Source organism: Triticum urartu, chromosome 1, assembly GCF_003073215.2.
Source record: "Triticum urartu cultivar G1812 chromosome 1, Tu2.1, whole genome shotgun sequence".
Classification (NCBI taxonomy): domain Eukaryota; kingdom Viridiplantae; phylum Streptophyta; class Magnoliopsida; order Poales; family Poaceae; genus Triticum; species Triticum urartu.
The window spans coordinates 535353988-535368286 of record NC_053022.1 but is presented as its reverse complement, the minus strand read 5'-3'; the positions used below and the strand labels follow the sequence as shown (position 1 = coordinate 535368286).

At 45.8% G+C, this 14299-nt stretch overlaps 1 protein-coding gene across 2 annotated transcripts; it reads right to left on the bottom strand.

The window, feature by feature from the left end:
* Positions 1-244: 244 nt before the first annotated feature.
* On the bottom strand, positions 245-1233 carry LOC125537884 (ABA-inducible protein PHV A1-like). Of its 2 annotated transcripts, none has more exons than XM_048701219.1 (2): positions 1170-1233; positions 245-1071 (listed from the first exon to the last, which is right to left on the bottom strand). In XM_048701219.1, the coding sequence occupies exon 2, from the start codon at positions 1051-1053 to the stop codon at positions 487-489; it is 567 nt and encodes a 188-aa protein (XP_048557176.1). In that variant the 5' UTR covers positions 1054-1071; positions 1170-1233; the 3' UTR covers positions 245-486. The 2 variants fall into 2 exon arrangements, with proteins under 2 accessions (XP_048557176.1, XP_048557171.1); XM_048701214.1 differs by lacking the exon at positions 1170-1233 and having other exon boundaries at positions 245-766; positions 800-1163.
* Between the last annotated feature and the right edge of the window lie 13066 nt (positions 1234-14299).

The window sequence follows — 14299 nt, the reverse complement described above, 5'->3', positions numbered from 1 at the left end:
CCAGCGCCAGTGAACACATTCTCAAGATGAATATCAAGATTGGTGATGGCACTGGGAAAAGCCAGAGGCTTGATTTGACGAGGGAGAAGCTAGATTAAGAAGGTTGCATCATCGTCAAAATGACTCGTGTGTGTACGTACGTGTTTGTTCCGACGTTCTGACGGGTTATATCATCGCGAGAATGACTCGATTTGATGTGACCGCTGCTGCATCGTTCTTGGATGAGACATGTCTGCTCACCCAGTTCATCGGAACAAAGTAGTAGATCTTTATTAGTATTATGATTACAGCATAATAGAACTTGAAAAGAGAAGTCTGACGAACACAAAGATACATCTCCCGTCAGACATTCATACGGACCCAAGAGGCCAGGCACTGAGCAGCACAGTTTTACAACAAGATGTGCGTCCGGAAATCATGAAAGTCGAACGAAAAATGTGTATCAAGAGAAGGAAACGAAAGCAAATTAAGCGCGAGCGCATGCATCTAGTGATCCCTGGTGATCTTCTCGGTGGTGGTGTCCTTGGTGGCGTTGGTGTTGTTGTCGCCGCCCATGTCCAGCGTGTTGGCCACGGCGTCCTTGGCTCCCACCACGGCGTTCACCACCGTCTCGCAGGCCTGCTGGAGCACGCTGCCGGTCTTGTCCTTGCCGGCGACGGCGGACTCCTTGGCGTACTGCGCCGCGTCGTAGGTCCTGTCCTGCGTGTACTGCGCCGCCCCCGCCGCCTTCTGCCTGGCCGCCTCGGCGGTCTCCGCCGCCTTCTGCCTGGCCGCCTCGGCGGTCTCCGCCGCCTTCTGCTTTGCCATCTCCGTCTTCTCGCCGAGGAAGCTGCCGGTCTGGTCCTTGCTCTCGACGGTGCGGTCCTTGGCGGCCTGCGCCGTGCTGGCAGCCTTGTCCTTGGCCGCCTGCGCCGTCTGAGACGCCTTGTCGGTGGCCTCGCCGGCCTTGTGCTTGGTGGCCTCCGTGGTTCCCTGCCCCTGCCTGGACGCGTGCCCGGCCATGCCCGCCGCCCGGTCCTTGGCCTCGTACGCCATGTCCTTGGCCGCGCCCATCACCTGCCCAGCCTTCTCCTGCAAACATCAATACCACGGACGAGCACAACGTTTGAGACGCGGCGCACGCGGCAGCATTTTCTCGACGGCATCCATGGAGAAGACGTACTACGTACCTGGGTGTGGCCCTTGGCCTCGCCGGCGCGGTAGCGTTTATATAGGCGGCACCTACGGGACAAGGCCGGGGACACGTCGCGCGCCGGAGCACGTCCATGGCCGCCACGTAGAAAGGACACGCGGTGTGACGCGTCCGTACCTTGGCGAAGCTCCATCGCCCTGCATATCACGAGCTAGCTGATACGGCACATGCGGAGGCCAGTGCCCAAGGCCAAGTAGGAGTCTTGTGTTTGATCAACGTGTCCCAGCCTCATTTCATCTCTGTTCTCGAGATCGGATAGAGCTGATAGAAAATTATGCACACATGCGATGCTTCGACTACCACAAAGGGAAAGTGGAAACTATCCCGCTAATTATATTACGATCATGACGTAGAAGAGGGGGCACCGGGGACATACTCTTCTCAATTTTCTACTCCCTCTGTACTGTAAACTAATCTAAAATGCACTATTTTAATGATCTAAACACTTCTATATTAATTTATGAAGGGAGTACTAAGTTAGACATGGAGGGGCGGGTGCCGGGTGGTGGATTCCCGTGCAATGGCAAGGTGCTGTTGCACATGGGAGAAGCGATAGGGCGCGGCAGATGTGGCTGCGGAGACCACCGGAGGTGAAGAAGGAATTTCACATACCGCGGCGACGATCTATGAGTGTGTCGGACCTGTTGGTGTCTCAGACCCGGCATGTGGGTCGGGGCCTCCGGTTTTAGATGTTAGGCTAGGTGAGAAGTCTGGGTATACAACCCACATTTTCTGCACCCCTTCATCAATGAATAGGAGTAGTGACAGATGTTGTCAAGATGACGACTTCAAACATATTGATGTATTACTTTATGAGGTCGTTATGAATAGTTAATAAAGTTGCTGCATACATCTCCCAGATGTAGAGGCCGGGGATCATCTTCCTTTTCTAAAAAAATATATCAGAATATTGCTCGAAGCACTTCCCAACTAGGGTTCCTCTTCCTCCCACCGGCATCGGCGCCAGTACGCCTCATCTCCACTGGCCTTAAGGTCATGGGAGCGCGGCGGATCCCGACCCTTGCCGGTGAAAGGGCTCCGTTTTTAAATGTGTCTTCGAGATTTGCTAGGGTTTGTGTCCTACTCAGAAGGGTGAGACGGCGGCGGCTCTTTGAAGATGGAATAAGATTCTTTCCGCCTAGCCTCGTTCCAGTGATGCGTCTAGCATCGTTGGTGGGCATGTGGATGTGCGTCTCCGGCGGATCTTTTCTTGGTGGATTTGCTCGGATATGTTCGTCGTTCGTCTATGTTCGTGTGTTTTCAGGTTGGATTCTTACGTTATACGCTACTCTTCATCGGCAGCGGTTACTGTTCTGGTGTGTTGGTCCTATGGGGCCTTAGCACGACGACTTCCCGATTGTCTACTACAACAAGTTTTGTCCGGCTCCAGTGAAGAAGCAATGATGACAGTCGTCGCTAGATGGTCTATGGACCTGGATATAGTTTTTATTATTTTTAGTGTTTGTTGTACTGCCGTGATAAATGAGCCACTGGAGATGCTCTTACATGATTGATCTGGTTGAGTCCTTCAGTAGCTTGGTCTTTAGCACAACATTATACTGTCGCAGGTTGCATTCTACCTACCAAATAATACTTTCTTTATCCCGAATTACTTGGACGAGACTTGCCTGCTCTCTGCGCGTGTGCCCATCCGTGCTCTCACGTATGTGACTTGATTTGATTGGAACAAAATAAGGCCCGGTCCCCTCCCCTTAAAATCAGGGGGGATGATTAGATTAGAAAGAAAAAAGGAAAAAAAAGAGAGTTGTAGGATGAAGTGGGAGCATGGATGGAAGCATGGGAAGGGAGCATGGGAAAAAATAGAAGTATTTTTGGTTCTAGATACATTCATTTCGATCCACTTCTGCGACAAATAATTCGGGATGGAGGGAGTACTGTAGAAGCTAAATTTTGCAAACTTACACCGTGTTTCAGTGCAAACTTGGATGAAAAATCAAAGGGGTTCGTTTACATAAGGGGACCTACACTAATAATTAAACCATGATTCAACGCCATCAAAAGAAAACCACCAGAACAAGTGCATAGACTAGGCACTCGCAAAATCGTGTCACGAGCTGATGCCATCCAACATCTGCTCTATGGTTATCTCAATGGGTGATGAGAATCCTAGAGTGAGTGCCTGGTTTAATAGATTCCTTTGTGCTTCATTGACTTGACATATGCATCGGGCACCCTTGCAGTTTGTGTATCGGCATTGTTCACGGAAGTGAATTCTCTTCAAACAGACGGCACGGTGCCTGATGAGCCTGATGTATTGCAGCACCCGCCTGTTTTTGCCAAGTCCATAGCCGCTCATCTCCAGCAGACTCAAGTTGTACTGCTCAAATTTAGGTGCTTCACCGGATACATTGGTCTCGCGGGGGCCCATAGCGGCGAAGGAAGACAGACGACATAGCTTCATGCAAAAAATCATACTCAGAAAGACAGAAGCACACCTTCTCCATAATAAATCACACTAAAATACCTTTTAAATTCTTAGGTGAAAATTGTTAGATTTATCAAGAACATGCTTTCATAATATCACTACAAGAATCTTGTTAATCCATGACGGAATAAGTCCGTCACAGACCTGTGTAGAACTGTCGTGGAAGGGTGTCCATGACGGAATTGGAATCCGTCATGTATATCGCGTCATAATTTGACCACTGTACACTCCATGACGGATCTTGGCTGTCATGGATGGCACTTAACGGACAAGCTCAGGACGTCGTTAACTTTTCAGCCACGTCAGCATCTGACATGGCGGCCCATGTAGAAATGGGCCATCTAAATATTTTGGCCCGTAAAATTTCAGCAACGTCCATGAGTGGCAGCCCATATAGTAATAATCGACCCAATTAGTATTTACATCCATTAATTTCAGCGTAGGCCCACTACTTTCGATCCAGAAAGTTAGTCCATCTCTCTTTCATCGTGCATGGAAATTTTAATCCAATAAGAATGGAAATTTTAAGCCAATAAGAATTTGACAGAAAACATATGCTCACATTATTAAAAAAATGAAAATTACATAAACACACCCCAAAATACACCTATACAGGAAATAAAAAAGTTAAGTTTTACAAGTATGTCTCTGAGAACACTATGCTAATCTATAGCCATGTGGTCGCAGATCCACTTGTCCATGTCGAAGTCTTCAGAACACATGTCTCTTGTAGAAAATGCTCCCCATAAATCAATATCTGCCACATGAAGAAACATTTGTCACTTTAAAAAATATTATAGCCAGTAGGTAAACTAGACGAAGTAGCTTACTAATGTCATCAAGTTATATATTTTATTCACTCCCAGGATGCAAAGTAGTGCAACAAATTTGATCTAAAGTGTGAAAAGAAACAACTAGTGGCAGTAGCCCACAGCCAAATCATATCAGCATATTTACAACATTAGATATTTATAGATAATGAATAAATAGTAGTAAAAATAAGAGAATTAGAACAAACATAAAAATGAATTACATGCTGTCCTAAATTCTTAGATGTTACAATGCCTACAAATGAGAATAACGAAGTATCTACTATAAAACAAGAATAAACATGATATTGCTTAAAAGTTAATCCAAAGAAAAGTGCGTGAACTGAAAGTATAATCAAGTTGGCCTATGAGCGATAGAGCAACAAAATATCACAGAACTCCAAGTACAACAGCAACCATTGAGGACATAAATCAGTAAAAAAGATGGCATGACTACCATACAGTATCCACCACGCGGACACATGAAATTGAGTGATGGACTTGAAATAATGGCCCTTAAACAAATTTCAAAAACTTAGCATCAACTACAATGAAAAAATTCACATATGCACTACATTCACATTCTCTTTAAATTCGCAAGCCATTGAAATATTCACCGTATAAGTACCATTCAACATATCAATTAACACAAAAAATTTCTTAGTAAGAGAAAAGGAAAATATGCTCTGGACCTATCATTTTGAGTATGAATTGAATTATAGCCAAATATAGCACAACAATTAACCATTCATACACAATTGAACATACAATTCTCAGAAAAATGATTGTTCACTAATGATGTCGATGAAGATACATATATAATTAACAAAGACAATGTATGATAGATTGGAAGACAAAACTTGCAATAGGACTCTGTAAACAATTACAGAGAATGGATGGCTTGCATGATGGCCAACTACCACCAGTTGACAATAAATCAAACACACCTTTACGATGTAAATTTCTGCACAATCAAGTACATCACAAGCATATACCACAACATGTGAGCTTCTGTATACATACAGATATATCCAGCAACTTAAGTTTATGGTGTGAATCTTTTTTGCAGAACACCTTATACCATTAGTTATTCAAACACACATCTGTCTTGTATCTTCCGTTGCACACTCAACCAAACACCAGTACATCAATTAACAAGCATGTTACCAGAGGAACGTCAAAACGTTTCATGTTATGCTAGCAGTAACCATCCATGCAAAATACGAGGAATACAAAAGTAGCAGGTTCTATATTTAGATCCAGCGTATGTAGATAAACCGGCCATAGCTGAGAAAAATAACAAGTGGGCGTGGGAAGGGATCAAACTCACGATGTGTATCTGCCGTCGTGCGGACACACCGCAGCTGCCCTGGTCCTTACTTTATTGACCGTGTTCATCGGCCTCCAGTCCAATGCGCCGAGCCGGCAACAAGTGGAGACTAGGGTTCGCTGCAGAGCCGCTCTGCTGTGACAAATCTAGTGTCGGGGTTTAGCTCCATGCCGGATCTAGCACACCCAAGACCAGCCACCGCAGAGCCGCTCTGCTCTGACAAATCTAGTGTCGGGGTTGGTGCCGCCATCGAACTCGTGTGATCTACGACACAGGCTGCAGATTAGCCATCGTTATGGAGGAGGGGGCAGAGGAGTGTGGGGCCGACGGGAAAGGTAGAGGATGGTGGAGGAGGAGTGGGAGTGGAGGCAGAGGAGGTACGGGAGAGGCCGGGGGAGAGAGAGGGCGCAGCCATGAGGTGGAGGAAGGGATGGTGAAAGGAGGGGCCGCCAGATCTAGAGGAGGCAGAGGAGGGAGAGGATGGGGATGAAGACGATGGGGGCGGCGGCGGCGGCGGAGGGAGAAAGAGATGGGGGAAGAGAGGCAGAGACTTAGGGTTAGGTCTTATACGGTGAATGATTTAGATGGGATTTAGTGGGCTCAAAATTTTTACCAACGCGCGCTAGTGAAATTCTAGGCGCGCCCTGCATCCTCCTCGCGCGCAACCTCCTGGCGCCCTCCAAATTCAAGCGCACCCTTCCTTTCTTTTAGTTTTTATATATAATCATCCACACTGACATGTGGGACAAATAAAAAACACGTACAACACATCAACAAGAACCACCCGTGACTGTGTGGATGGTGTATAAACAATGAAAAAAGTGAGGCCTAGCTATCAATCCATGACAGTATTCGTGACGGAACCTCGGTGTCCGTCATAAAGGTGCTACCGTTTTGGCTGTCGCCCGTCTCTTGCTGATCTGTGACGGTTTTCATGACGGTTCCCAAGAACGTCATCAGAAATCCGTCATAGATTAACTGATTTCTTGTAGTGTATACATAAAATTTACTAGCCAATTTTTCATTTTATTTATATACTATATAAAGTAGATAGCGTGTGATTTGTATGTTGGGGATACTTTTGTGGGTGTCCAAAATTTTATATTTTAGAGAAGAAAAGATAGTACCATGTACCTCCATAGAGAGCTTCTTGAGGAGAGGCGCGGCTTCTAGGACAAAAATAGTCCATGCCATTCCAAGCACACCCAAACGTCCAAGATAAATATCTCTCAGGTTACCGAATGAGGGTGAGAGTTGTCTTGGATTTTCGTAGTAGTAAGACAGATGTATTATCGAGAGGTTGATGTCATGAAGACAAGGAACATAGCCAAATCGCACGGTGGGAAAGCTCCGGCCATATTATCGAGGTCACAAAGAAGCCGCTCAAGTTTTGGAACCCTGATCAGGTCGACCGTGTGGTAGAAGCAAGCACGGATTTCCAGAGCAAGAAGTGAAGAGTCGGGAGCGTCTACCGATAGGATCGAGTTGGTGCCAGAGCCACAGTGAGTCAAGGAAAGGAGCTGGAGTCGACTGCAGGTGTGGAGGAGGGCCAGGAAGTCTGAGGCAGTGAAACATAGATTCTGCAGGGTGAGGCTGGTTACCCAGCTGAAAACCACGGGACAAGCACCAACGAATGACATGAAGCGTCGTCCGAGTAGAGCACGCTGCTCGTAGTTGACCATGGCGGCATGCAGCTCCGTCCGGATGGTGAACTCGAGACTCTCGGGGGGTGTGCTGCTGCTCTTGAGAAGGGCGTCGCCGATGGTGTGCAGGTATGGGTCGATCAGGTAGAAGGCGAGGCACAAGCTCTTGATGCTCCGTTCTCCAGCCAGAAACCACCTCGTGGAATCAGTGTAGCTCTTCATTATGCAGTCCACGGTGTGATGGGGTGGGGAGAAACCCTTGGGATGGGGTGCCAAGGTGGCGACATTGATGACGAGACTGGAGAGCAGACGAGGGAGGTGCCTCCATCGTCTCGCGAGGGCGCCGGTCCTGACGGCCGTGCGCAGGTCGACGAATTGGAGGGTGGTGAGGAGGACGTCGTCAGGGAGCGCGCTGATCCTGTCATTGCAGGAGGGCCTTTTCTGCTGAAACGACACGGGAAAATTAGGGCAAAACAAGAGAGATCGTTCGGAGAAAAATTGTGAATTGCGCACAACAAAAGCAAAAAGACGCACGCACGTACGGATTGATTGAATGAATAACAGGCGCGGCTGCAACTTACGTACCATGAGGGATCGCGCGATTGGAGCGCACCGCCGCCGGCCGTAGGTATCTCGAGTCTTTCGTCGTTTTGGAGAGGACCTGATCGAGAGATAGGAACGCTTTCAATCGATCCACCGCAATGCCAAATAACCGCCTAGTACGAGTACAACTTTAAAGCGGGCCTTGACGCACGGTGCCCGGTCCTAATGCTTTGACTAAGGGTGTGTGTCAAGTACTCCTTCCTTTCCGGTTTATATGGTTTATCTCAAAATTTTAGTTTTTCTATTTTATAAGGCTCAATTTGGTTGTTCCCCATCACATGTTCAGACTTCAAGGTGCATTAAATCATTGCATGCAAGTATTAAGAGAAAACTGACCAATGCATGCACTTTATGCATGCATGCATTGCAATTAATGCATTCGTAAACATAATTTTTTGAGGAAAACAAAAAGCATTAATTGGGTGCTTTTGCAAACTACAAAAAATATTCCACCACTCATCATCTACCTTGGTTGGTGAGATTTTTGAATTGAGCCTTATAAACCGGAAAGGAGGGAGTATACTTAAACATTGAGCCAAGCTAAGGGGATGTTTGTTTCCAGGGACTTTTTCATGTAGGGACTAGAAAAAGTTCCTCTTAGAGACTTTTTATCAAACGGGAGGGACTTTTTAGGGACTAAACTAGGCATTTGAGACTAAATGAAGAAGACTCTCAAGGAGAGTATTTTTGGGACTTTTTCAACAATGCCCCTTCATGCACCCATTGGCCCGCCACCCCATGGTGTTGTTTAATTGTTATTTTTTATATACTAGGGGCAACATGGTCATTTAATAACCTCTAGGAAGGGACTAGGGACTTTTTAGTCTCTAGAAACAAACAGGGAGGGACTTTTTAGGGACTAGGGACTTTTTAGTTGAAACTAGAAAAAGTCCTAGGACTAGAGAACCAAACACCACCTAAGTATGTATATCCAGCATCAATAAGAGCATCTACAGCCAGGCGGCCAAACCCTCCTCAAACGTTTGGGCAATTCGCCCGATCACTGACCGGGCATGATTTTTCGATTCACACGGACGTCTCAAACGGGTCTCAAATGTCCGAGCTGACCGACACCACTCATATCAAGCCCAGGGATGGATATGGGAGCGCCCGGGCACACCCGTCACGTCGGACCCAGCCCATGCTGGCCCATCCGACCCCACATATATTCGTCCCTGTCCGCTCACCGGACCTGACCCTACCACTTACCACTTCACTCCCCTCCCCTCCACCACCCGAGCTCACCTCTGACATGGCAGGCAGCAGATCTAACTCTAACCAGTCTGGATCCCTCGACTGGGGTGTCATCCCGTGCAGGTTGAAGGAGGCAATGGCAGTCCGCATTGCACTCCGACGCTCCTCGGAGGACAGCGCCCAACCGAGGACGGATCTGTCTGCCGCAACTCCATAGCGTCTGCTCAACGGGCGCTCAAGTCTTCTAGGGTTGGATCATCGCGGTCCCGACAACTGGAACCCCTCTCCTTCCCCATCACCGGTCGGGCAGACTATGAGTCCTACCAGGAACGGGCGGCCCTCATGGGCAGGGTAGGATAAGGGCCGCCAAGGCCCGTATCGCGGCGAAAATGGCGGCGGCACGGGCGACCGCAGAGGAGGAAGCCATCTGCGCCCACATTTTGAAGAAACGGAAGCGGAGGAACACCCACATCCTCGCCCGAGAGCAGAATCGGGTGGTCCGTGCCATGGCCGGACTGCCAACGAAAGAGGGGAAGGCGGACAGTGACGGTGAGGACAGCTCCGGCGACGAGCAGATCCGGCTCGATCGTACTGCGTCTTTGACTGGTACTTCCGCGAGAAGGTCGGGAAGGGCAAGGGCAACCGTGGATGAACTCCACCATAGCCAAACATGCCAAATTTTTGTAGTTCGATGGCATGTTTTAGTTAGTAGTGATGGAGTGGTCGGACGATGTGTGTCCATCTGTTGGGGAACGTAGTAATTTCAAAAAAAATCCTACGCACACGCAAGATCATGGTGATGCATAGCAACGAGAGGGGAGAGTGTGATCTACGTACCCTTGTAGACCGACAGCGGAAGCGTTAGCACAACGCGGTTGATGTAGTCGTACGTCTTCACGGCCCGACCGATCAAGCACCGAAACTACGGCACCTCCGAGTTTTAGCACACGTTCAGCTCGATGACGATCCCCGGACTCCGATCCAGCAAAGTGTCAGGGAAGAGTTCCATCAGCACGACGGCGTGGTGACGATCTTGATGTACTACCGTCGCAGGGCTTCGCCTAAGCACTGCTACAATATTATCGAGGATTATGGTGGAAGGGGGCACCGCACACGGCTAAGAATATGATCACGTGGATCAACTTGTGTGTCTATGGGGTGCCCCCTGCCCCCGTATATAAAGGAGTGGAGGAGGGGAGGGCCGGCCCTCTCTATGGCGCGCCCTAGGGGAGTCCTACTCCCACCGGGAGTAGGATTCCCCCTTTCCTAGTCCAACTAGGAGTCCTTCCATGTAGTAGGAGTAGGAGACAAGGAAGGGGAAGAGGGAAGAGAAGGAAGGAGGGGGCGCAGCCCCTCCCCCTAGTCCAATTCGGACTAGGCCTTGGGGGGGCGCGCGGCCTGCCTCTCCCTCTCCCCTAAAGCCCAATAAGGCCCATATACTTCTTCTCCCGTATTCCCGTAACTCCCCGGTACTCCGAAAAATACCCGAACCACTCGGAACCTTTCCGATGTCCGAATATAGTCGTCCAATATATCGATCTTTACGTCTCGACCATTTCGAGACTCCTCATCATGTCCCCGATCTCATCCGGGACTCCGAACTCCTTCGGTACATCAAAACTCATAAACTCGTAATATAACTGTCATCGAAACCTTAAGCGTGCGGACCCTACGGGTTCGAGAACAATGTAGACATGACCGAGACACGTCTCCGGTCAATAACCAATAGCGGAACCTGGATGCTCATATTGGCTCCCACATATTCTACGAAGATCTTTATCGGTCAGACCGCATAACAACATACGTTGTTCCCTTTGTCATCGGTATGTTACTTGCCCGAGATTCGATCGTCGGTATCTCAATACCTAGTTCAATCTCGTTACCGGCAAGTCTTTTTACTCGTTTCGTAATACATCATCTCGCAACTAACTCATTAGTTGCAATGCTTGCAAGGCTTATGTGATGTGCATTACCGAGAGGGCCCAGAGATACCTCTCCAACAATCGGAGTGACAAATCCTAATCTCGAAATACACCAACCCAACATGTACCTTTGGAGACACCTGTAGAGCTCCTTTATAATCACCCAGTTACGTTGTGATGTTTGGTAGCACACAAAGTGTTCCTCCGACAAACGGGAGTTGCATAATCTCATAGTCACAGGAACATGTATAAGTCATGAAGAAAGCAATAGCAACATACTAAACGATCGGGTGCTAAGCTAATGGAATGGGTCATGTCAATCACATCATTCTCCTAATGATGTGATCCCGTTAATCAAATGACAACACATGTCTATGGTTAGGAAACATAACCATCTTTGATTAACGAGCTAGTCAAGTAGAGGCATACTAGTGACACTCTGTTTGTCTATGTATTCACACTTGTATTATGTTTCCGGTTAATACAATTCTAGCATGAATAATAAACATTTATCATGAAATAAGGAAATAAATAATAACTTTATTATTGCCTCTAGGGCATATTTCCTTCACCATCGACGTAGTTGTATGAGTTTGTATGAATTTAAGATATGGTAATTGAGGTGTCCGGATGTGGATTACATTATTTAAGGGGTCCCTGGTCAGTGCCCGCAGACGCGCTTGGACGCGTCCGCGGGCGTTTGAGGAGCCGGATTTGCCAATCACGGTTGTAGATGCTCTAACTTGCGTGCGTGGTAGAAAGTGTAATGGCAGCGCCTAAACAAAGTGCTCATAGTAAGGATATACCAAAAATAGAGTATTGTTGCTACTTGGTATAAGATCTTTTTGTTGAAATCATGGCTAAGGGGAAGGCAATTAAATGTACCAAATGGAAGGCAAGTAGGACATATTTTGTTAATAAAACTACTCATTTGTAATTTCATGAGAAATGTAAATATATATTTTATTCCAAAAGCGAGTAAAGTCGATTGATCCACATCAAGTTAGATACAAACACCATACTTATTACATAGAAACAACAAACCATAGCGGCAGCGAGATAAGGAACTTATATAGTTCCACATAAGCTTACTGTTAGATAGCTTCACTTGATCGTCTCGTCATTCAACACTTCACATGACACATCATATGAACCTGTTGTGAGTAATTTGTTTTGTCAGTTGAGAAATATGATATGTTTTCCATGGACAACAAAATTATCAATCTTGGACCAACATTTCCAAAGCTTATCGATAGTTTGCCGTTAGTAGTGTCGAAGCCGAAGACACGTTCGATTTTTTTTTCTCCAATTTTTGTTGTTTTGACAACGTCTGACCAACCAGTAGTTATTGTGGCTTTGTCAAAGCTTCAGGAATCCAAATAAACATGGGGACTTGTAATCCAACAGTTCCTAGAATCAAAGTAATTTGTTGTTAAGAAATGAAAGTAACCATCAGTTTCCGAAACCCCACTATGTATTAGTAAACATATGGTTGTCACATAAAAGTATCTTCATCCCAAGAAAATCAAAAACAATATTTATGGTTCTTTGGTTATGACCACATGAATAATACAACACATACATCAAGTACTCCAACCCCAATCAGTGTAGATCAAAAAGAAAACAAAAGAATTCGTGGTTTCTTCAATTGTATATTCATTTTATATTACTGAAAAAATGAGGTGACAAATTAGAATATTCCCATTAGGGTGACCAAATTCCATATTTTAAATTCACAAATTAGGCTTCTCACTAAAACATACACTCAAATAGGAGGCACTCCAAAAGAAATCTGAATGAAACATAGAGGCATACACCATTTGCACTGTACATATTAATGCAAATAGGAGGCATTTCAAAAGAAATCTGAATGAAACATAGGGGCATATACCATTGCACTCTACATATTAATGTAGATAGGAGGCACTTCAAAAGAAATATATATTATAAGAGACTCAAAAATGACGGCGAAAACAAAAACGAAGATTTGTTGCATTATCTCAATGAAAGAAATAGCTCAAGAGTGATTTACCTAAATGGTGTTTGTTCCTTGCCGCTCGAAGAACGTTGATAATGAATTTAGAACATTGGCTCATGAAGCAGAGTGGCCACCTCAACGTTTTCATTAAAGTCGTGTATTTAAGTCTTTTTTCCATTAAGCCATGCAAAATCTAGTCATGTAATTAAGTCATCTTTTTACTAAGTCATGCAAAATCTATCACATAAGGAAACGTCTCCATTAAGGCCATTTTTAATATTCTCTCTCACTGAGCCATGCAAAATCTGCCATGTAACAAACTTGTAAATTATAATTATTTTTGCATTAGTCTATGCATGTAGCACTGCCACATCATACATGCATATTTGTCATCCTTCACATTTTTGTTCGAAATGATATTTTTAACGGTAAAAAAGTTTATACTCAATTTTTAGAAATTTTGTTTTATTGATTTTCAAACATATATCTTTTTATTAGATTTAGTTATTTTTAGCAACTATTTACCCAAATTTTAATAAACTTACTGTTCGAAATGATATTTTTAACGGTAAAAAAGTTTATACTCAATTTTTAGAAATTACGTTTTATTGATTTTCAAACATATATTTTTTTATTAGATTTAGTTATTTTTAGCAACTATTTACCCAATTTTTAATAAACTTACTGCAACAACGCACGGAGTATCATTAGTTCCGATGATTTGTGGCCTGCAGACGCCAGCGGATCATCCTTGGATGAGGCATGTCTGCTCACTCGGTTCATCAGAACAAAATGAGGGGAGGTGTCACATGACACAAACTATAGTATACCCTGCCACGTGTATAAGCTTAATTCCAAACTTTTATTATTGTTACATCGTACTAGAACTTGAAATGACAAACACAAAGATACATTACAAAATCAAAGTTACGACCAAAATGTGCGCGTGGAAATCATGAAACTGGAACACCAAATGCGTGTGGCAAGAGAAGGAAAGGAAAGCAATTTGAGCTCATGCGTCTAATGGTGATCCCTGACGATCTTCTCCTTGGTGGCGGCGCTGCCGTTGGTGTTGGTGTTGTCTCCGCCCATTCCCAGCGTGTTGGCCACGGCGTCCTTGGCGCCCACCACGGCGTTCACCACCGTCTCGCCAGCCTGCTGGAGGACGCTGCCGCGGTCTTG